The following is a 23,298-nucleotide window of genomic DNA, read 5'->3' as shown; positions in this document are numbered from 1 at the left end:
GCAAAATGAAATGTTTGACTATTTACGAAGTCTAACCCGTATCCATAGGGCTATCTTCCAGCAGGTGAAAGGCACCACCGAGCACACATGGGTCGAAATCTCAGAAGACCTTCAACGCATACTTCCTGGAGAGTATGTCAAGGTGTTCAAAAGGAAGTGGGACCAGCCACGCAGAGAAGGTCCACACAAGGTCATATTAGCTACACCAAATGCCTTGAAAGTAGAAGGTAAGGACGTTTGGTTCCATTTTAACCACTGCTGCAGAGCTAACAACCCAGAGAGAGTGTCGACAGAGAGCACCTCAGAGGAAAACACCCCATCCTCAGTGGCTGACAATGAACCTCATGAGTCGCCACCTGGTAGCCGCAGGGCTGATGATGAGGGCCCAAGTGCGGAGAGAACAGAGAGAGGAGAGAGAGCAGAGGCAGAAAGAGAGCAGGGAGAAGAAAGCAGCAGCTCAGAAACAGGCGAAGCTAGAAGCACAGAAAGGTCAGACGCAGACACAGGAGACTCAGACAGAAGCAGCACAGACTCAGGAGACTCAGACCCCAGAGGAACAGCCCAGGGAACAGCCCCCCAATAGACCAGCACAGGGAAAGGTTGAGAACACAGACAACATGGGGGGGAGGAATTAAAGTGGGAATAATAATGCTACTAACCCTATTGCTTATCCTGGTATGAGTAAAACAGAGTGAAGGGGCAGAACCAGACAGACAAGGCCAGGCACAACTAGTGTGCAGTAGCACTAGGGACCATGGCCGCAAAACAGGGCAAGATACCTTACAGAGAGATCATGCAGCTGACTTACTATAAGTCACATGCTTATGATGATGTGTTAGTGGAAGGTCCAGGAAATGTTAGGTTGCATGGCCGGTCTATAGGACCACAATGTAGTGTAGAAGGGATGGTGACAACAAGAGTCTGGTGTGATAATGAAAAATGTGCCAATGTAGACACCTGGCACACAGTACCCGTAGAACTGGCTCAGCAATGGCTCAAACTAAAACCGAAACCCCCATAGAAGAACCAGAAATACGCCGGTACGAGACACCGAACTAATTAGAAGTACCACATGGAGATCTAATATGTTTTATCAGTGGTTAGAGTACTCTGCCAAGCAGGTAACTAACAGCTCGTGCATAGCCTGCCACAGAAAATTAGGCCTACCTAGTGTTAGGCCCCTCCCGGGTATAGAGGATTGTGAACAACGAGACACCTGTTTTTGCGCAGGGTACTATGTGGTTGGCGGCAGGGAAAACAATTATGTCAGTAATAGGGAAATCTGCCCAATCAGTCTTAAAGGGGCTCCTGAGCAAATTAAAAAAGAATTTCAAGTACCACCAGTAGTGCATTTGGCTCAAGATATTGTATTTCCCTTTTTGTGTAGCCTGAGGTGACATCGAACATTGGTTAGAGAATTCCACTAGTAGCAACAACACACTCGAGGCGGAACAATTGATCCAATGCTGGTAAGGAAAGTGTCACCCATAAGCAAACTAATCAGACTTGGATTGACTATAATAAGTTTGGCTGATGATGGGCTGAAGAGGGTACGTAGATCGATAGGGGGTCCAAAACCCTGGCCAGAGTATGAGAAAATATACATCACATGGGACCAGGTGCTACAAGGGATCCTGTCAGAACATCAGGCCATAGGAGATGCCTGATAGGGGGAGGTAGAGGATTAGGTGCTATGCCATTTGTAGGGACCATAATGAACGCCCAATAGCAGCCCGTAATAGCCGCTGGGTGAACTGTTTGTGGTATAATCAACAGAGGTTCGTAAACTGGTCTATAACAGCACTGGAAGGTGTGAGTGAACAGTGGCATGCTACATCCCTAATGGCTGTGCAGAACAGACTTGTCATCGAAACAATGTTAGCCCCAGACCAAGGTGTCTGTGATGTAATAGGGGAATAATGCTGTACAGCCATCCCCATGAACAGCAATGGCTTACAGGCGAAGACGGCAACCTGATTTAAGATTTAGAAAACACGCATAGATTAAGAGACCAACAGGTACAACACTCTAATTAGAACACTAAAACCTCATCAATTCTTGACTGTTTAGAAAAGTTCTCTGTTGGAAAAATCTTATGGACTATAGGAGTAATATTTGGACTTGTTCTATTGACTGTTCTCTTGATAATCTGTTGCGTCCTTCCCCTAGTGCAGATCCTGATAAGAAGGGCCATGAGAACGGCCACGGGACAATTTGTTATGCTGATACAACAGCAGGAAAAGCTCCCCGAGAAAGGCGAATTGTGGAAACTAGATAAACTGTGGGTAAGATCCTATGCACCCAAAAGATTGAACAACGATTTATATGAAACCGCGATTGACAATACGGACGTATGTGAGAATATGGCTGACAATATAAACTTATATGAGCCAATGAAGGGGAACCTGGAAGGGGAATACGAGGTTGTATAGAGGGAGAGCCGATTCAGGGTAAGAAATAACCAAATAATTGGCAATAGATTCAGGAAAAACCTTGCTGTTACCAAACCCATACTAACAATCGACTGATTAACATATATAGGTTATCTATACCACAGGTGAATTAGGAAGAAAAGGAGGGAAGTGAATTGAAATAAACAATGTCCTTTCCAACACACAGATAGGTGCAGAGCATGGCCAGCATGTGGAGATCCCTGTATCCAAAGCAGCAGAATCCAAGGTTGGCCTACCAAGAGTGCCCAGCCATGTCAGAGGACCAGCCCCCATTTGAGCCCAGGCTAGGGATGACCTACAGCGACAACTGGTCAACCACCGCAAGCTGCAACAGGAGATTGAGATGCTGAGGGACCAGGTGGCGTCCTACCTGCGCCTGCGGATGACTGGCACATCCGCCTATGTGCCCGACGGATAGTAACTAGGCAGCATTAACAGCAAAGATAACTATGTACCTTGCTTACTGTAACCTATATATGAGAAAGTTACAGTGATTAATCACGCATATACTGGAAAATGACAGCAAGGGCACCCAGTATAACTCTTGTACTCAAAACACTACAACATCAATAACATTCAGAGAAATTAGATAGAAGTGTGTTCATGGGAATTATTGCTGGAACTGTTTTATGTGTGATGTATACTGATAATGGTTCTGTAGTATGGGACTTTTCAAGTCCCACAGGAGGGAATATATTTTTTCCTCTGTCAAGCTTGCTGATTCATGTAGATTATAGTGTGGGACCTTCTGGTCCCAAAGGGGGGAATATATAGTTTCCTCCCTCAGCATTTAGTGGGACTATGTAGCCCCAAAGGGGGGAATGTCGTGTAAGATTTAATCACTAATCAGGTAAATGTTTTATTTGCATAAGTTGATTAAGTTTGGAGTTCATGTAACCATGTTTTATGTATCCATGTATGGCAAAGCACTTTTACACAAGTTTGCGTATTCATATATTGAAAACACACACATACCATACCATGTATTGCCTGAAGTGTAATAGTAGACAGTAGTAGTAGTACACTATTAGGACATGTCTGGGCATGTCCAGGCATGTCTGAACAAAGACAAAAGGGCCTGCCACCAGTGGGTAGGATGGACTAAAGGAAAAAGGTGGAGATTCTCTCGAATCCTCACCAGCATAAAAGGGAGCAGCGCAGAAAGTGAAGCTTCAGTCTTGCTCCGGAGCTCGACTCATTGAGTTGTGATGTGTTTGTTGCCTGCGAGCACATTAAACTCAGTTGCATCTGATTCTATGTGTCTCCAGTGATTTTTTGACCTCTGAGTATTTGAGTTTTTGATATCTAATGGAAGACAAAGAAAGTCTGTTTGAGAAGAAAAGAACGAGGTGAGCCATCTGGCCCAATTCCAGGCACCGATTTTCGCCTCAACACCACTACTAGAGGAGATGACACAATGCTGATTAAGCCGATCGGCTCCTCTAACATCTTGCGGTATTTTTCAATATATATCATTTTTAGTATGAGTGTAGACCGGCAACATTCCCGCGCTGGCGCACAGGAAATGCTTCCTCACAACAAGAAGGGAGGGGGAGGACGAGCGGAGAGCGTCACAGCAAGAGGTAGAGCGCAGGTACAAAGTGAAAGCAACATGGCGGAGAAGCAGCCGAGACATGGTTCAGAAGTGGATCTTACCACAAAGAAAAAGCCTGGACGTTCGGCTGAAGGTCTATTAGCAAAGAAGGAAAGTGACCGACGAAGAAGGCAAACAAGGATTTATATTGGCATTGCTTTTCCTCGGTGGAGAGCCCTGAAGGAAGAAATTGGGCTGAGGGCAGACACGGATGTTGCCTTGCTGCTGTTGGATAAGTAAGTGACGTGGTTTATAATTATATTATGAGTACTATGTGTTGCTGTTACATGTACTGGACCTAGTACTTTATTATTTTCTTGGAAGTGGTGCTATGAACGTAATGTAATGTTAGCAGCCTGGTGTTCGCCACGTTGTGTAGCATTGTGTACACGGTGTGAAGCGAGTGTTACTCTGTGTACACGGCGTGTGGCGACTGGTGGGTGTTACTCTGTGTACACGGTGTGTGGCGAGTGTTACTCTGTGTACACGGTGTGTGGCAACTGGCCAGTGTTACTCTGTGTACACGGTGTGTGGCAAGTGTTACTCTGTGTACATGGAAGTGCCGCCGGCTTATTAGTTGTAATAACGCATTATCCCCTGGGAGGCGACAGAAGTTACGCACTATAGCTTTAAGTAAGGGTTCACTGAAGAGACAAAATAGCAGCACGAGATAAATGCAATCACATAAAAAAAAGCATATAAAAAAAAGCATTATGTATAGACCTTAACTGCATCGTGATTAACGCATTAATGCTGACAGCCTTAACATACGTATACAAAGCCAGAGCCCACACTTCAACCCCATCCAATGTCCAGACCTGATCATCTACTGATGCTCTTGTGTTTGAATGAGAGTAAATCACTGCAGCAGGTTCAACATCTTCCACAAAAGTTACATGTTACACAGCTTTGGAATGACATGCTGAACAGTCATATATCAGAGTTGTGTTCAGGCGTGCATGCATTTTGGACAATGAAGTGTACACTACCTATAGCACCAAGTAGTGCCCCAAAGTCTTGAAATATCCTTGTGAACTGTACATGAGTCATGAGCTCGAAGGAAGGGAGTATAACTTTAAGAAGCAGAGGTCTCAATGACCAGAAAACTACAAGTTTTTAATCCCAAACTATGCATCCATACCTGTCATCTAGGTAGCCACCCATCATGTCATGAGACACCAATGTCCGACGTAGACAACTAGTAAGGGGAGGCTCCCGAGGTGCCAGGGGGACTACTGCCACATTGAAGGGGTTTGCCTCACTTCGTTTCCACAACAACAGCTCCTCCAAAGTTTGAAGACCACAACTGATTGGTTCAGTGGTTTCGGCATCGTAATGTTTGACTGAGAGGGAGAGGAAATGAAACAACATGTTTAAAGTGTGGTTTGATTTCTACACACCAAGACATTAACTGCAGCTCAGATTTTTTCAGACTGTCTTACAGATGCACTACTAGCAACAAAATCTCTTCACCTGGTAGTGGTGAGGGAAGATACTTGATCACTTCATGGACACTGCTTGAATCCATTGGTTGATCCAAACAAGACTCCAACCTAATGAAAGTACAAGGTGGTAAAGTGAGACTCATGCATTTGAATAAACTCTACATGGGAGTCTGGGCAGTAAAACACATTTCAAGACTTGTTTTTCTCTTTAAAAAAAAAACAAAACAAAAACAAAACAACACTTGATGATAAGGTAAGATGCTGTGGGTTGCAAATTGCGGTGAACACCCCAATTGAGAAGCATATTCTAAAGATGCTGTATACATGTCCAAAGAACGCTCCTAAAACCTGACAAATACCGGCATGTCCCACGTCTTAATCAGAAAATGCTACATTCGAAAGAAGGGCTTATTTAGAATATTGAATCAGAATATGCTGTTTTCATGACCCATGGTCAGGCTCCATCATATCTCAGAGATAGTACCATATTATCCCAACAAATCACTGCACTTCAAGAATGCGAAGTTACTAGTTTTTCCTGATGTCTCCAAAAGTAGGATGGAAGCCAGAGCCTTCAGCTATCAGGCACCTCTTATGAGGTACCATCTTGCAGTTTAAGTCCAGGAGGCGGACATTGTCTCCACATTTAAGAGTGGACTTGAGACCTTCCTACAATGCAGTGTTCTACTTGGAAACATTCATGTGGATGTCACTTGACATGCACCAGACACCCAAACACTATTTCAGACCAAGTACACCCCCTCATGGCAACGGCACCTGCCAATGGCAGTGCCTTGCAACCTTGCCACATTGTTAATAATAGGCTCATTCGAGATGAGCCAGGCCTAGGCAGAATAATCACAGCTGATCACTGCACAACGCATGCTAGTCGGATTTGCGTCCAGCTTCATCCCGACTTGCTCTGACATCGTGCACAAGTGAATAACGATATTCTCAAAAGATTGAGGCGCTGCAGTTTTTAGAACCAGGCACTGTTTTTGCTCTCCACCAACTGCATGACCCAGGGCATGATGGAAAACACCTGCCTCGTAACAGCTGATTGGTTTAGATGTTGACTCAACAATATGAAGTTTTATATAAACTTTTCATTTGTGTTGAATTGGAGAGAGTTTTATTTTATTTGTCCGATTTGAAGGTTTATTCTTTTAACAGATTACATGTTGTGTGACTGATGGTGAAGTTTAGTAGTCAGACTAAATACACTCATTTAGATCATAAACTAAACAGAGTCTATTGTATATCAATATTAGACTGTTTTAATTATTGTAGTATTTAGCAACACAGAGACTTGCAGTAAGTGGGTTTTGAGGATTCTTTGTCTTGTATTTCTGTTCTGTCTTTGACTGTTGGGCCAATGTTTTTAATGTATTTCTGTCATCTGAGGAGGAGAGGTTTGCTCAGTTTTTTTATATACAGCAGCAAACACTACGTTATTGAGTAATGAGTAGTGTATGCAGTTCAATGAAGCCAGGATTGCACAGATTTGTACACTGGGTAAATAGAACAACCACTCCACAAGAACATGGCACAGCACAAGAGAGCCAGCTCCTTGGGTCAAGACTCAGCTGTCCACTTACATCTAAAGGAGAGGGCACATTTCCTTCCAGCACAGCAATGTACACATCTTGGCCAGAGAAGACAAACAGTTTGAAAGAAGAGTGAAAGAAGCCATCTCCGTCAAACTGGAATGACCACTGCTAAACAGAGGAAGTGGCATACAACACCACTTACAATGCAATCCTAAATTTATTCCCCAGACACCTTAACACCCATTCACACCTGGACCCATCTAACCCTAACGACAGAAAATGGCCAGGTGGGTCAACGGCTCACATGTGACCTTAATGACTCTGAGACTCAGAGCTCACGTCTCTCTACACACATGGGGTTTCATTCATTTAGCAAAACACGGTGTGACACTCCGCAAAGGACAAGCACATTTGACAGCTCGTGCTGCCCGCCCCACAAAACTCCTCTTCATTGCAGTACCAGTCATGTATAAGTTTATATCAATAAAGCTAATATTCACTTTAACACATTTCTGCATCCCACATAGGCAATGTAAACTTCTTTGAGGCACGTAGCACTGCAGCTGTCTCAGTAACCTCCACAGCCTTGTCCTGCATTCACATGATGTTAGAAAAATCTGAAGAATGACTGACCCCATCATATTTCATGGCTCACCTGATCTGTTTCCTTTGGTCTTCATAATCTATGTGTTGTTTAAATGCTTTGAGCAATAAAATATGACACTTCTTCTCTGTAGTGTCCATGTTGTTTCCACATTAAAACTTAAACCTCATTAACACACCGTACTTGGAAGAATCACATTTCATGGCTCACCTGATCTGCTTCCTTTGCTCTTCATAGTCTGCGTGTTGTTTAAATAATCTGACCAATAAAATACAACACATCTTCTCTGTAGTGTCCATCTTGTTTCCACATTAAAACTTAAACCTCATTAACACACTGAACTCTGAAGAACAACCACCCGAGCAGCGGATGAATGCACCATTGGCCTTGGCTTGCAGAGGTCTCGACCTGAGTCCGATTTAGATGGTCCTTGTACATTTACAAACACCCTACTGAGCAGATTTTAGAAGAAAGAGAAGACAACACCTCAGTCACCTCACTTACCAGTACAACAACCAGTTTAACTTGGTCAACCATTAATGCAACTGGCTCCTCAGGAACACCATCCTCCTTTACATCTGTGGCTTCTAACTCCTCTACCTACAGCCCAGGATTCTAGCAGTGTCTGCAGCTCACAAAAGAAGGACAAAATGTAATGAATTACGCTCTCGTTTTGTTTTTTGTCTGTCTCCGACAAAATCATTCTTTTCCTGAGACAACAGGCTCATTTGAGAGGAACTGTGCCTTGCTTGGAAAGTAGGTGAGAGCAGGCAGCTGCTGTCCGTACAGGAAGTCACAGAAACACTCACATCCTGTCTGATGTGATGTCGATTTATTAAAAATGTTATCAGACCCATATATCAGTGTATTGTCAGTCTCCAGTTCTTATATTTCACTGTACATGCTTCCATTAGGTGACGACACAGAGAACACAACCTCAATTTCCACAGCTATGCAGATGACACCCAACTATATATTTCACTAGACCCAAGTTATGACCAATCCATCTGTCATCAAACATCTGGATTGGCTGCAGTAGACAAGTGGATGCAAACCAATTTTCTTAAATTAAATGGTGACAAAACCGAAATCTTATTAGTTGGTCCCCAAACAAAACGGGAGATAATTCTTTCCAAACTTGGCAGTTCGGCTGTGCAGGTTAAATCTGAAGTCACGAGCCTGGCTGTTATCCTTGACTCAGACCTAAATTTTAAATCTCACATAAAGAAGGTGACCAAAATAGCTTTTTTTCACTTACGAAATATTTCAAAGGTGCGACCATTCCTATCCCAACAAGATGCTGAAAAACTGGTACATGCATTCATTTCAAGCAGACTTGACTACTGTCATGCTCTCTTCACCGGTCTTCCAAAGCAATCCATTGACAAATTACAATTAATTCAGAACTCTGCTGCCAGGCTGTTAACTAGAACAAGAAAGAGAGAGCATATCACCCCAGTTTTAGCTAACCTTCACTGGCTTCCAGTATCTTTTAGGATTGATTTTAAAGTGCTTTTACTTGTTTTTAAGGCTCTTAATGGGTTGGGACCAGAGCATGTGAGCGGAGCAGAGCGGGGAGCGGGAGGATTTTGTGTTGAGCAAGGAGCGGCTATTTTTTTAAAAGGTGGAGTGGAGCCTTATCTCTCGCTCCAATTTCGCTCCGGTTGCTCATGCCCCATCCAGAATGCATCTTTGCACCTGCGCACACCCACACTATTTTCTTTCAAAACTATGGAGTTTACTGTGTACTTCAAAAAAGAAACTGAGAAGAGAAGCAGCGTACCACTGGAGAACGGTCCCTAACTGCGGGGAGAGGCGAGAGGGCTTCAGAGGTTGGCCGCTTAACCTGGTCCGTCTCCTCCACACTTTGACTATTTCCACCCTGCCAGCGGTACCGTGTAGAACGGTGCCTAACGGCGGGGAGAGGCGAGAGGGCTTCCCCGGAGAATCTACCAAGCTCATGTTTTATTGGTGCCGTAGCATTGTTCCAACCTCTCATTGTTCCGACCTCTCATTAGTCAGACGTCCCGTTGTTCCGATATGTGATTATTACTGTAGCCTATTTGTGTACCATAGAGGATCAGCAACGCAACAAAAGTAGGCTACTGGTTGAGATACAAGTGTCATAGAGAGGAGAGAATAAAACACCATAACCTCCTGTTATTAACTCTGGGGTCGGGGTTGTGTGGGGAGCTCTCCATGGTGCTGAACGGCTCCTGGCGGGCGTATTTCTGCCTTGATGGTCTGCTGCGACCAGCTCTGGGTCAGCTGGGAAAGGCTTGAGTTGAAGCAGGCTCACGGCTTATGTGTTTGCCACTTTCTTTTTCATTTTAACCCACACCATGATTTTTTTCCTGACCCTAACCAAGTGGTTTTTGTGCCTAAACCTAACCAGACCTTAACCACAGGGCATCATGAACAATGGGTTTAATATGGTTGGAACAATGGGATGTCGGACCAATAGGCTGTCGGAAAAATGGGCCCGTTTTATTTGTGAAAGATTACAGGTTAGGGTAGTATGACGCAGTTGTTTTGAGTGGAGTGGTGAGCGAGTGGAGTGGGATAAAATTTATGATGGAGCGGAGTGGAGCGAAGAATGCGCAGAATGCGCAGAACCAAGCGGAGCGGACGAGCGGCGCAAAGTGACAGGTCTGCGAGCGAGGAGCGGAAATTTTCACCCGCTCCGCTCCACTCACATGCTCTGGTTGGGACCAGCCTACATTACTAATTCTTTGTCGTTTTATAATCCTTCACGGCCTCTTAGATCCTCTGCTGCCAGCTTTTTAAATATAAACTACTCTAATAAGAAAATTGGCAGCTCAGCCTTAACTATGCACCAAAATTATGGAACTCACTACCCAAGGATATAAGAAATACAAGCTCTGTGAACATTTTCAAACAACAATTTAAAACTTATTTATTCAGCATTGCTTTCAACTAACTGTCACTATTCCCTGGTTTTTATCCCCATTGTTCACACTTTTTATCTGCTTCCATGCATTCCGCTGTTTTACTTTGATCTTTTACATATTATATTATTCTTCTTGCAAGATTTGCACTTGGTTTTTTTTTTGTTTTTTTAAAATTGTATTTGTCTGTTTTTATTTTGTTGTAAAGCAGTTTGTGTCTGTATGAAAGGTGCTATATAAATAAAGTTTATTATTATTATTATTATTATTATTGAGTTATTAAAATGCTTTACAGGCAATCTGTAATTTATGTTCATGGTTCAACCTCCATTTTACAAGAATTCTCATGTAAATTAGCATCATATCAGTTAGCTGCTGCAGAGCAGCTGAGCAGACCTACAGAGGGTAAATAAATTGTGTCTTGACTGTAAGTAGGGCTGCCCCCAAATGGTCGACCAAGCGTTAGTCGACCAAGACGTCATTAGTTGACCTAAATTCCATTGGTTGACTGTTCGAAGAAAAAAAAAATGAAAAGCTAGAGGGCCTTTAATTTGAAGGGCCAGATACAGGAAGTCGTTACACTCACGGTCAGCTTTTTTACACGGCTAGTCCCTGCAATATCGTGATTGTAGACAGTAACTAATGATATAATGTTGGCCAAGAAATCTAAAATCTGGGATCATTTTGAAAAGAAAAAGGACGACCCCAAGAAGGTGACATGCAAACTCTGCAAACAGACCTTCGCCTATCATTCGTCAATGATGAACATGATGTATCATCTAAAACATGTAAGTAACTACTTGCCTAGCACGGCCGCCCTAACATTTGAAAGCCGAGATAAATAATACATTTTAATATTGTCATGCGCTAGTATAGGCCTACTGGGGAAGCTAAATTATCCAGCTCACTGTGTGTTTTACTTAATGTGTAAATCTCTCTACAGGTGCATCCACTTTACTGCGGAGATGACAGGGCACCCTCCACTTCAGCATTGATGCAGCAAAAGCTCGTTATGAAACCCCCTCTTTCTGAAAAAAGGAAGAACGGAAAAAATAGCGGATTTCATTGCGCTCGACATGAGACCAGTAAATATTGTCAGCGGTGAAGGTTTTAGACAATTGATTGAATTCCTAGAGCCAGGATACAGCCTTCCTAAACGTGAAACTGTAATGCACACGATTACTACCAAATACAACACTATGAAAGAAGCGATTCTGGACAAGATTAAAAGCTGTACTGCACTCAGCTTCACAACGGACATCTGGACATCTAACCAGATGGAGAGTTACATGACAGTCTCTGCACATTTCATTTCTGACGACTGGCGACTGCATTCATTTGTGCTGGAAACGAAAGTTTTGGAGGTGAGCCACACAGCTGCTAACATAGCAGAGCGACTCAGCCAGGTAATGGCAGACTTTAGGATCCCTGCAGAAAAGAGGGCCACTGTTGCAAGTGACAATGCCGCGAACATGGTGTTGTGCGCGGATCAGCTATCTCATAACCCGTCCTGGGGTAATGTCCAGGGAGTTCGCTGTGCGGGGCACACTTTGCAGCTGTGCATAAATGTGGCTCTTAAAAAAGATCCAATCTGCTGAGTCATTGCAGCTGCCAGACGTCTTGTGGGACATTTCAAGAAAAGTGCCAAGGCTACAGCAGCTCTTACTGACAAACAAAAACAACAGAAAGTGGCTGAACACAAACTCATCCAGGATGTCTCCACACGCTGGAACTCCACTTACTTAATGCTGGAGCGTCTCCTGGAACAGAAGTGGCCGGTTACAGCCGTGCTTTCCGACCCCAGTACCACCCACCGGTCTGACCGCGATCTGGATCTCACCACGGCCCATTGGAGGATAGCGGAGGACATCGTCTCGGTGATGAAGCCGATGGTCACACTCACGGAGCTGCTTTCGCAGGATGTTAATGCGTCTCTGTCTGCCATGCTGCCCATGCTCATAAACATGAAAAGACGCCACCTGTTGCTGCACGATGATGACAACACGACTGTGACCGCACTGAAGAAAACACTCAGTGAAGAAATTGACACGAGATGGGAGATCAGAGGGAATATTGAGACTAGCATTTACATCCAAGCTGCTGTCTTGGATCCACAATTCAAAAGCCTGTCATTCCTCGAGGTAGAGAAACGGGACGAGGCTTACACGACGGTGTCGGATTTGGCTGAGAGTCTATCTCCAGCAGAAGAAGCTGATGCTCAGAGAGAGGACAGGGACAGCAGTGGAGATGAAAGCGAGCCTAGTCCTGCACCAAAAAAGAAGCGGGAAAAGCAGGAGGAGATATCCATGTTGATAGCTATGGCTACAGACGAAGAGCAGCAGACAGAAGGACGGAACGATGAAATGAAACAATACTTGGAGGACAGAACAAAAATTGATTCGGGACCGCTAACATGGTGGCAAAAAAATGAGGACGGCTATCCCAAGCTGGCCAGAGCAGCCAAGCGTGTGCACTCCATCCCATCCACGTCCACGCCATCGGAGCGCATCTTCTCCAAGGCCAGCTTCATTGTGAATAAGACACAGAGCTCACTTCTCCCCGACAACGTGGATAAACTTGTGTTCCTTTCTCATAATATGAGAAAGCTAACTGAGAGCCAGGGGGATAAAACTGTGAGTAAGGTGGTTGCGTGAAACGAAATGTGTGATTTAGCCTACATTTTCATTTGCGCTCTGACTTCAGAAAAAAATGTAAAGTTGAGTTTTCATTCATGTTGAGGCTAATTCTCTGTTTATTTGCACTGGCAATTAGGCTATCTTAAGTGTTTCAGTTTGCTTAATAGCCTACTTAATTATTTGTTTATTCATTTTGCCTATTTTATTTCCATTGTGACCTAATTGTGTTATTATAGTTATAGTTATAGTGTTGCATCAAGTTTGGAAGCTGTGTGGTGTGTTGAAATAAATAATCAGAATGTTCCAACAGTCTGCTTGCTGATTTTTCTGACGCATTCAGAATTAGAATCTCAAATAATTTGCCGGTGTCATTAACAGGCGGCTGACTTTGTGCGCGGCTGCGCACACTTGTAAAATTGATAGTTTTAAGTGTTTCAGTTTGCTTAATACTTAATTATTCATTTATTCATTTTGCCTATTTTATTTCCATTGTGACCTAATTGAAGTTTTATTTCATTTTAAGGCTATACTTCTCCGTTGGTCTGTTTATTTGCACTGATTGCTGAATGCCTATTTATTCATTTTTGCTTATTTTATTTGCATTCTGACCTAATTTAAGTTTTTATTTCATGTTGAGGCTACTTCTCCGTTGTTCTGTTTATTTTTGGAACGACAGCCTATATTTTTCTTTTAATTGTTTTAGATTGTTGTAGAGCTATTTATTCGTTATCTACATTTTAAAAAGAAACGAAAATATATTTAATTTGTATGTTTGTTTTTCTACAAAGTTATTGTGTTGCATCAAGTTCAGAAGCTGTGTGGTGTGTTGAAATAAATAATCAGAATGTTCCGACAGTCTCCTTGCTGATTTTTCTGACGCATTCAGAATTGGAATCTGAAATAATTTGCCGGTGTCATTAACAGGCGGCTGACTTTGTGCGCGGCTGTGCACACTTGTAAAATTGATAGTTTTAAGGCTCATAAGTTATAAGTTATTCAGTCACCGAGGCTATAAGATGCTACAGTTATACTATGTAATTGAAAATCAATTAAATGTTCTGTCTCCTGTCCTTGCTGGTTGTTCTGACACATCACAATCATTACCGCTTTGCCGCAGGTCTCATTAGCAGGCGGCTGGCTTCGTGCGTGAGCTCGTAAAAAATAATTAACCTATTTTAAAGGCTAATTATTACTGCTTTTTAGGCCTAGTTCTCGGTAAGGTAGCAAGCAAACGGTTAACAATATTACTTAACATTCTATCTCAGCCCTGGAATTCAAACTGTCTTGTTGCTCCCTGAAATCATTATCTGCGACGATTAGTCGACTAATGGCCCTAAATGACGACTACTGGTCGACCAAGAAAATCTTTGGTCGGGGGCAGCCCTAACTGTAAGGTTAATATTTTCAGAGGGAAAAAATACAAGACAACAGCTTTCATTAAAGATCGGTCAGATACAGTCAGGACTTCACATCTGTACAGATGTTATTTTAAGAATCCTCACATCCCACTGACCACAAGTCTTTGTAACGCTAAATACTTCAATAATTAAAACAGTCCAATGTTAATATACAGTATACAATTAAATATACAATATACAACTAAATTTCACCATCAGTCACACAACATCTTTTCCATTCACAGAATAAACCTTCAAATCAGACAAATAAAATCTAAATATCTGAAAGTCAACATCTTGTTGAGTCAATACCAAACCAATCACCTGTTAGATCAGGTGAGAGCCAGGCATTTCCCATCATGCTCCGGGTCTTACAGTCAGCGAAGAGCAACTGCAGAGCCTGGCCGTAAAAACTGTGGCCACCTCACTCTCGCGAGATTATCGCTGTCCACTTTTGGATGACGTCAGAGCAAGTCAGGATGAAGTCGGACACAAAACTAACTGGCATATATTGTGCAGCGTTCACCAGTGATCAAATCTGCGCAGGCTTGGCTCATCTCAAACGAGCCTAACGTGACATCTAGCAGGTCATTTGAGTGGCAAGCTGGCTGCTCTAATGCTATTTATGGAATATAACTTTTTTTGTTGGATATTCCAAGCAACAGGGGGTGAGTATTGATACAAAATAATGTTTTATGGTGTACAGTAAAACATCTAACTTTAGTTAAGCAATTTATGTGTTATATAATGTATTCTTTAAGTAATGTGCCCATGCTTGTATCCCAGCAAGCATTTTTTGGTTTAAAAAATGTCTAATAGTCGTCTACATGAAGACCTGACGTCACGGCTGAATTTGGGCTGTCAGTGAAAATTTGGTAGACGTCTAAACATAGCCAAAGCCAATTATACGGCTATGTAGAGACCATGTCCAAAAAATGGAGATAAACATATTTTAATTACTGTTGACTCTCCATACGTGATTGAATATCATACCACACGCCATCTGCAATGGCGAAAATTACATTTAATCAATTTCAAAATTAAATTGGCTAGATTTGGGTTACATGTAGCTAGACTAAATCGGAGCTAAATATAGCCAGTATGTTTAAATCACAACTATTGCTTGCTGGGATGTATCTAGCCCATGGAACAAAAGTTACGTATGTAACTACAGTTCTATGAATCCTGGATGACCGCCAGAGGCGGTGCTTTAAGTACTGAATGTCTCCATCTCGCGCATGCGCAGGTCGAGTATCTATACCAACAAAGTCACCTGTGACCCCTGATGACCCCGGATAACCTATATCTCCCGGTGACATCAGAGGATCTGTTTTTGCAGAATCTTATCACGAAACCACAAGGATTCTGAGTGACAGAACACTCTGGCGGTCATCCAGGATTCATAGAACCGTAGTTACGTATGTAACTTTTGTTCTATTTCATCCTTCCTGATCGCCAGAGGCGGTGCTTTAAGCACTGAATGTCTCCATCTCGTGCATGCGCAGGTCGAGTATCTATACCAACAAAGTCACCTGTGACCCCTGATGACCCTGGATAACCTGTATCTCCCGGTGACATCAGAGGATCTGTTCCTGCAGAATCTTCTCGCAAAACCACAAGGATTCTGAGTGACAGAACACTCTGGCACTCATCCAGGATTCATAGAACCGTAGTTACATACGTAACTTTCGTTCTATTTCATCCTTCCTGATCGCCAGAGGCGGTGCTTTAAGCACTGGATGACCCATAACAACAAAGTCACGAGGAATCCCAATACATACCTCACTGAGAGGAAGCAGTAGACCCAGACAACAGGACCACACCCAGTGGATGGGAAGTGGCAACATTCAACCAAAAGAACCTGGAGAAGGTACTCCATGAAGCCCATAATGCCGCAGCACATATGGCCTCCAGGGGCACACCTCACAGGGCCGCCCATGATGTAGAGACAGCCCGAGTAGAATGGCACCTCACCCCGGATGGCAGGGGGTGACCACTTGTTTTATATGCCTGGGTGATGACATCCACAATCCAGTGAGACAGCCGCTGTTTGGAGAGAGCGCAGCCTTTCTTAGGACCGCCATAACAGAGAAACAGCTGTTCTGACCACCTTATACTTGCGGCTGGAGTTACATAGACTCTTAAAGCCCGCACAGAACACAGCAGCCTCAATTTGTCCTTCCCCTCGCCTTCTGGGGGGGTAAACTGCGCCAGATGGATCGGTCGATTAAGGTTTGATGGTGACAGAACCTTAGGAAGAAAAGCCGTATTCGGCCACAGAGTGACCCCTGAGCCATCGGAATTTCACCTCAGACATGAGTCACTCACGGAGAGGGCAAGTAGCTCCCCAACACGCTTTGCTGAAGTGATGGCAAGTAGAAAAGCAGTCTTTGCAGACATCCACTTCAGTTCCGCCTGTGCCAGGGGCTCAAAAGGAGGTAAACACAGAGCATCCAACACTATATGTAAATCCCATGCTGGAGCTCTAGGCGCTTGTGGAGGACGTAGCCTCAAAGCTCCCTTTAGAGAGAGGGACACAAGTCTGTGGCACCCCACCGTGTTGTTATCAACTCGAGCATGTCGAGAGGAAATGGCTGCCACGTATACCTTCAGGGTAGCGGGGGACCGGCCGTCCTGTAGGAGCGACTGTAGGAACTCCAGCACTTTAGGAACTGAAAAGCTCACTGGGTCCTCAACCCTGTCCGAACACCACTCAGAAAACAACTTCCACCTGTTTTCATACTGGACTCTGGTAGAAGGCGCCCTGGCATTCAGTACAGTATTGCAGACAGTGTCTGTGCAATCGGTCAGTAGTGGGTCGGGCCCTGCAGCGGCCAGACCCATAGCTGCAGATGGTGAGGGTTGGGATGCCAAATTTGGCCCCCTAACTTAGACAGGAGATCCTTCCTGTCGGGGAGGCGCCATAGTAAGCTATGGCAGAGCCTGTGCAGCAGAGGAAACCATGTCCTCCCTGGCCAGAAGGGGGCTACCAGCAGCCACCTGTGGCCCCGCTGGAGGGCCCTCTGCAGTACTGGAAGAATCAGAGGGATTGGTGGGAATGTATAAAGAAGACCCTCTGGCCAATCGTGGGCAAGAGCATCCTGGCTCAAAGGGCTGGTCTCCTCTGTCCAGGAGAACCAGAGGGGGCAATGGGTCGACTCCTCTGTGACAAAAAGATCTACCTCTGCCCTGCCGAATATGTCCCAGATGTTGAGCACCACCTCTGGATGAAGCTGCCACTACCCCAGCGGAGGCTTGCAATGGGAGAGGAAGTCTGCAGCCTGGTTCCGCTCCCCAGGCAGATACATTGCCCTCATGCTGGCTAGGCGGGGGCCCGCCCACATCAAGATATCTTGGGACACCTGCAACAACTGTGCAGACCTGGTGCTCCTCTGGTGGTTTATATGAGAGACGGTTGAGACATTGTCTGACCGTACGAGCACATGCCTCCCTCTCAGATGTGGAATGAAGTACCTGAGTGCCATGTGCACGGCCCGTAGCTCCAGCACATTGATATGCTCTGTGCAGTCCCCAGCAGACCACAGCCTCTGAGCTGTCCAGTTCTGACACACTGCACCCCATCCTGAGAGGGAGGCATCTGTTGTAATGGCCTCTCGACGGGATGGAATGGAGCCCATGGACATGCACTGAAGCAGATATGACCGCTCTCTCCATGGAGCCAGAGCAAGGAGGCAACACCGCGACACCTTTAATGTCCTGTGCCGGTGCCATTTGGCATCCAAGTGGAAGCTGTTCAGCCACCTCTGAAGGGGGCGTAGTGACAGCAAACCTAAGGGAATCACAGTTGCAGCAGCCGTCAGCTTTCCTAAGAGACGCATAAACTGGAGATAGGGTAGCCACCTGCCCTCTCGGAAGAGGGGAAGGAGGCGGAGAATGTCTTCCACCTGGTGAGGCGACAGACAGGCCTTCATGGTGATCGTGTTCAGAGCCACCCCCAGAAAAATTGTACTTTGTAAGGGAACCAGGCAACTCTTTTTGAGATTGACCATGAGACCCAGCTGAGCCACATGAAAGAGGAGCAGTGCCGTGTCCTGGGCCACCTGAGACTGGGATGGTGCACAGATGAGCCAGTTGTCCAGGTATGGCAGGATCTTCATGCCCCGTGACTGTAGTGGCGATAGGGCTACTGCCACACACCTGGTGAACACCCGTGGGGAAAGTGAAAGGCCAAACGACGACCGGCCCTGGGCCCTCAACGCCTGGCCCCCCCGCCTCTAGAGGCTCTGGGGGGGCGACGGGCAGCATAAAAGGTCTGAGGTTGTCTAGAGGGCAGTCGCTCAGGGACACAAAAGTCCTGGGCTGACCGCTGAGCAGGCTGCTGAGCCGGGCGCTGAGACCTAAGGTGGCCACTGGGGTAAGTCTGTGGATGAGAGCAGCATAGCCTCCTGCAGGGATGCTGAGAGAGCGAGCATGAGTTGTGACAATGAATTACCTGTGCGTCCCATGTGTGACGCTGCATCATAGGCTTTGGAGAGCAGGTCATCTGTGACCCGACACTGGGGGCGAGGACACCTTGCATCTGGCCTCAGAGTCTCATCAGGCGAGACAATGAGAGCAGCTATAGTCGGCTCAATCGCTGGCATGCGACCCAAGCCAAACTTGGCTGCATCCTGCATGGCTGCCAGGGTTCGGCCATTGCATGTTGCATGAGAGAGGGCTCTAGTATCCCTCCAGCAGCATGCAATAAAGGTGGCAGGGGCTGGACTATGCCTGAAAAAAGCACTGGCAGGAGCTGGCTGAGCTTGTGGAACATCCAACTGAAGGCAGGCCAGGGCCATACGAATGATAGCCCCATAGAGTTATCCTCGGAACCGGCCCCAGAACTGCGGGCCGACGAATGGGAGCTCACATCAGAGGCACGGGAGGCTGGCTCCTGGGAGACCACGTCTGCCCCATATTCAGCAAACTCAGTGGCCAAAGCCGACATAGAGAGCACATCATCATCCTCCGGATCCAACATGGCCGCAGGAGGAGCAGTAGCACCCACATCCCCTGCACCAGTCCCAGACTGGAGGGCTAGGAAGAGGGATTTCATCTGGTTAAGCTCCTCAGTTAACTGGTCCACCTTAGAGGAAAGTTTAGACTCTTTGGCCTTCTTCCTGGAGGAGGAGCCCTCAGTCTCAACAGCCTGACGTTTTGACCGGCTAGGTTGAGCTGGAGTCAACTGTTCTGGTGATGGAACATGGCCCAACAGTTGTTCCACCTCAGCCAGTCTAGCAGCCCTCACTGCCTGAGGCATAGTCTCGCTCACCAGACCTTTCTCAAGAAAAGAAAGGTCTGGCTGGGCCGACTCTCACTTTGAGATTGGAGAAAAAAACGCCCCGGCTGCTTGTACTTCTTTCAATCAATCACAATCGTTCTGGGCGGTGCCACAGCAATGGTGCGCTTGCAAAAATATTGCCGGGGGGGAACAGGTTTTGGTGTAACACGGCCACAAAAATATCGCCTACAGGACGCGAACCATAGCAGAAAAATGGCTACATCCCCGCAAGATCAAACACCACAAAAGTTAGTAAAGGACGTGTTGAAAACGGTTGAAAACTGCTACACAACTGGAGGTGGTAGGGCGGGACTTCAGCGGGTGGCTCGTTCCGCCCAATGAGAGGCTGATCTCTGCAGCGAACTTCCGCCCACTCAGACTACCCGAGGCATGAAGCTGCAGTTCATGCATGGATCCTCCGAAAGGCCCTCCCTCAGATGCTTGAGACCAAGGCACGGGGGACACGTCATGGCCATCTTCAGGCTGCAGAGAAGCCATACAGGCCGAACAACAGTGGTTGCCCAACATAGTGACAACCAGCGGAATTTAACCCAAAGAATAACAACAAATGCTGGGAGGGGGAGCAAACACACTACCGTCACCAACAAGGGTTGCAACAAATATACATAAGTTAGGCTTAAGCGTAAACACCTCAGCTAACTATAAAGTCAATAGGTTGACAACACACCTATGCTGGGAGTGGGAGCAAGAGCACTGCCTTCACCAACAAAGGTTAGATTGCTGTGGCTATAAACACAAAAATTGGCACAATCGAGTTGCCACCAAAATGTATAAATTAAAGCAGGCCGAGCGAAAACGCCGGTGATAACTATGAAATCAAAGCACACACAACTAACTCTTTAAATAGTTAATAATACACACCTATGCTGGGAGCGGGAGCGGGAGCGAGAGCAATGTCTTCACCAACAAAGGTTAGATTGCTGTGAATAAGCACAAAAAATGGCACAACTGAGTTGTCACCAACATGTATAAATTAAGCAGGCCGAGCGAAAACGCCGCTGAAAACTATGAAAGTAAAGCAAGCACAGCTACAAGTTAGCTCAAGCGGGCCAAATGCTAACCGCAAAGACAAGTAAACAAAGTACGTTAAATAACACTACAAATGTCGGGAGAGGGAGCAAGTACACTGCCTTCACCAACAATTAGTTAATGTTATAAATAATAAGAAAAAAAGCTGCACTAAGCTGTAACATTAGAGACCAACCGCTTCTAGGATGATGATCTGAAGGAGAGTCCACGGCAAACCGCAACAATCCTCTCATCAGAGCGTTAGCTTGTCGCAGCCCTTGGAGGGCGAGCAGCTCGCAAGTCCGACAAAGTTGTCACAAGGCTACCCACGACGAACAGCAGTGAAGCAACGTTGAAATTTTAGCTTTTAGCTAGAGCTCAGTGACGTGCAGTCCACCTGCGAAAGCGAGAAGATGAACAGGAACAGATCCTCTGATGTCACTGGGAGATATAGGTTATCTGGGGTCATCGGGGTCACAGGTGACTTTGTTGGTATAGATACTCGACCTGCGCATGCACGAGACGGAGACATTCAGTGCTTAAAGCACTGCCTCTGGCGGTCAGGAAGGATGAAATAGAACAGCTGTTACAGAAATATGACCTAACCACACTGATTTGTCATTCTTCCTGGGCAAGCAGAATATCAATCAATCAATCAATCAATATTATTTATAAAGCCCAATATCACAAATCACAATTTGCCTCACAGGGCTTTACAGCATACGACATCCCTCTGTCCTTAGGACCCACCTTGAGAGAATGGTTCACTCAGTCTAATTCAATGAATGTAACTACTCAGCTGTCTGAACTAGAGTCCAATCCAATCCCATCTGGTTCACTAACACGCAGTTTGAATGGTGCACTACAATAATTGTGACTGGCAGGTGGGATTCATGAGCTCTCAGATGTTCGACAAGCTGGCCTGATACGTATTGGACACTTGGAAGAGTTGTTCAAAAAGATTCATTAGTTCAATTTTAACTATCAGTATTAGAGCTGAAGAAACCTCTGGGATGAGAGGTGATACGTCTTCAAGAAACTCAAGAAAGTCCAGTTGCCTAAGATGTAGCACTTAGGACAAGCCGGCATACTTTTTGTACCATTCTGACCCACAATCCTCTGCACAGCAGACGATACATCACATTGACTGAGACACAAACAGGTGACAGCTTGACAGCCCATTGACTGCTGACTAACAGCTGTCAGAAGCTGCTATGATGGATGACATTGCATTCAAGGACCTCCTATAATACACCGGGCACTTTCTCTCCTTCTCTCTCTCTCTCTCTCTCTCTCTCATGTCCTGTTACTGCATCTTGCTAACTCAGCCATACTACATGTCACTAACTCGGCTTCTTCTCCAGAGCCTTTGTATTCCACTGTCTCGCAGGTTAACTTATATCACAGCGGTGCCTGGACAGTGTGACGTGTGTGGTTGTGCTGCTGCCGTGGTCCTGCCAAATGCCTCCTGCTGCTGCTGTTATCATTAGTCATACTTCTACTGTTATTATACACATATGATTATTGTCACATATGATTTATCTGATGACATAGTTTCTCTAGATGGTATTGCTCTGGCCCCTGCCACTACCGTAAGAAACCTCGGAGTAATATTTGATCAAGATTTGTCTTTTAATTCTCATTTAAAGCAAACCTCACGGACTGCATTTTTTCATCTGCGTAATATTGCGAAAATTAGGCCTATCCTGACCCGAAAAGATGCAGAAAAATTGGTCCACGCTTTTGTTACCTCAAGGCTGGATTACTGTAACTCTCTATTATCAGGTAGCTCTAGTAAGTCCTTAAAAACTCTCCAGCTAATTCAGAATGCAGCAGCACGTGTACTAACAGGAACTAATAAACGCGATCATATCTCTCCTGTTTTAGCTTCTCTGTACTGGCTCCCTGTAAAATCCAGAATTGAATTTAAAATCCTACTGTTAACTTATAAAGCTCTAAATGGTCAAGCTCCGTCATATCTTAGAGAGCTCATAGTGCCTTATTATCCCACCAGAACACTGCGCTCTGAGAACACAGGGTTACTTGTGGTCCCTAAAGTCTCCAGTAGATCAGAGCCAGAGCCTTTAGCTATCAGGCCCTCCTGTGGAATCATCTTCCTGTTACGTGTCCGGGAGGCAGACACCGCTCCACATTTAAGACTAGACTTAAGACTTTCCTCTTGATAAAGCTTATAGTTAGGGCTGGCTCAGGCTTGTCCTGTACCAGCCCTTAGTTAGGCTGACTTAGGCCTAGTCTGCCGGAGGACCTCTATAATACACCGGGCCCCTTCTCTCCTTCTCTCTCTCTCTCCTATTACTGCATCTAGCTAACCCGGCCATTCTGGATGTCACTAACTCGGCTTCTTCTCCGGAGCCTTTGTGCTCCACTGTCTCTCAGATT

At 45.3% G+C, this 23,298-nt stretch overlaps 1 protein-coding gene across 1 annotated transcript in view; it reads right to left on the bottom strand.

Moving 5' to 3' along the window:
* engase (endo-beta-N-acetylglucosaminidase) overlaps window positions 1-23,298 on the bottom strand; it is a gene marked incomplete at its 3' end in the record, with an annotated part of 82,035 nt that overhangs the window by 57,003 nt on the left and 1,734 nt on the right. Inside the window, 2 exon segments of the mRNA XM_049560236.1 lie at window positions 5,189-5,390; window positions 5,521-5,600. Of these exon segments, the coding sequence (XP_049416193.1) occupies window positions 5,189-5,390; window positions 5,521-5,600 (282 nt within the window).

This window comes from Epinephelus fuscoguttatus, linkage group LG19 (assembly GCF_011397635.1).
Source record: "Epinephelus fuscoguttatus linkage group LG19, E.fuscoguttatus.final_Chr_v1".
Classification (NCBI taxonomy): Eukaryota; Metazoa; Chordata; class Actinopteri; order Perciformes; family Serranidae; genus Epinephelus; species Epinephelus fuscoguttatus.
Note: the sequence above shows the minus strand (reverse complement) of the source record. Positions and strands in the feature narration are given on the sequence as shown.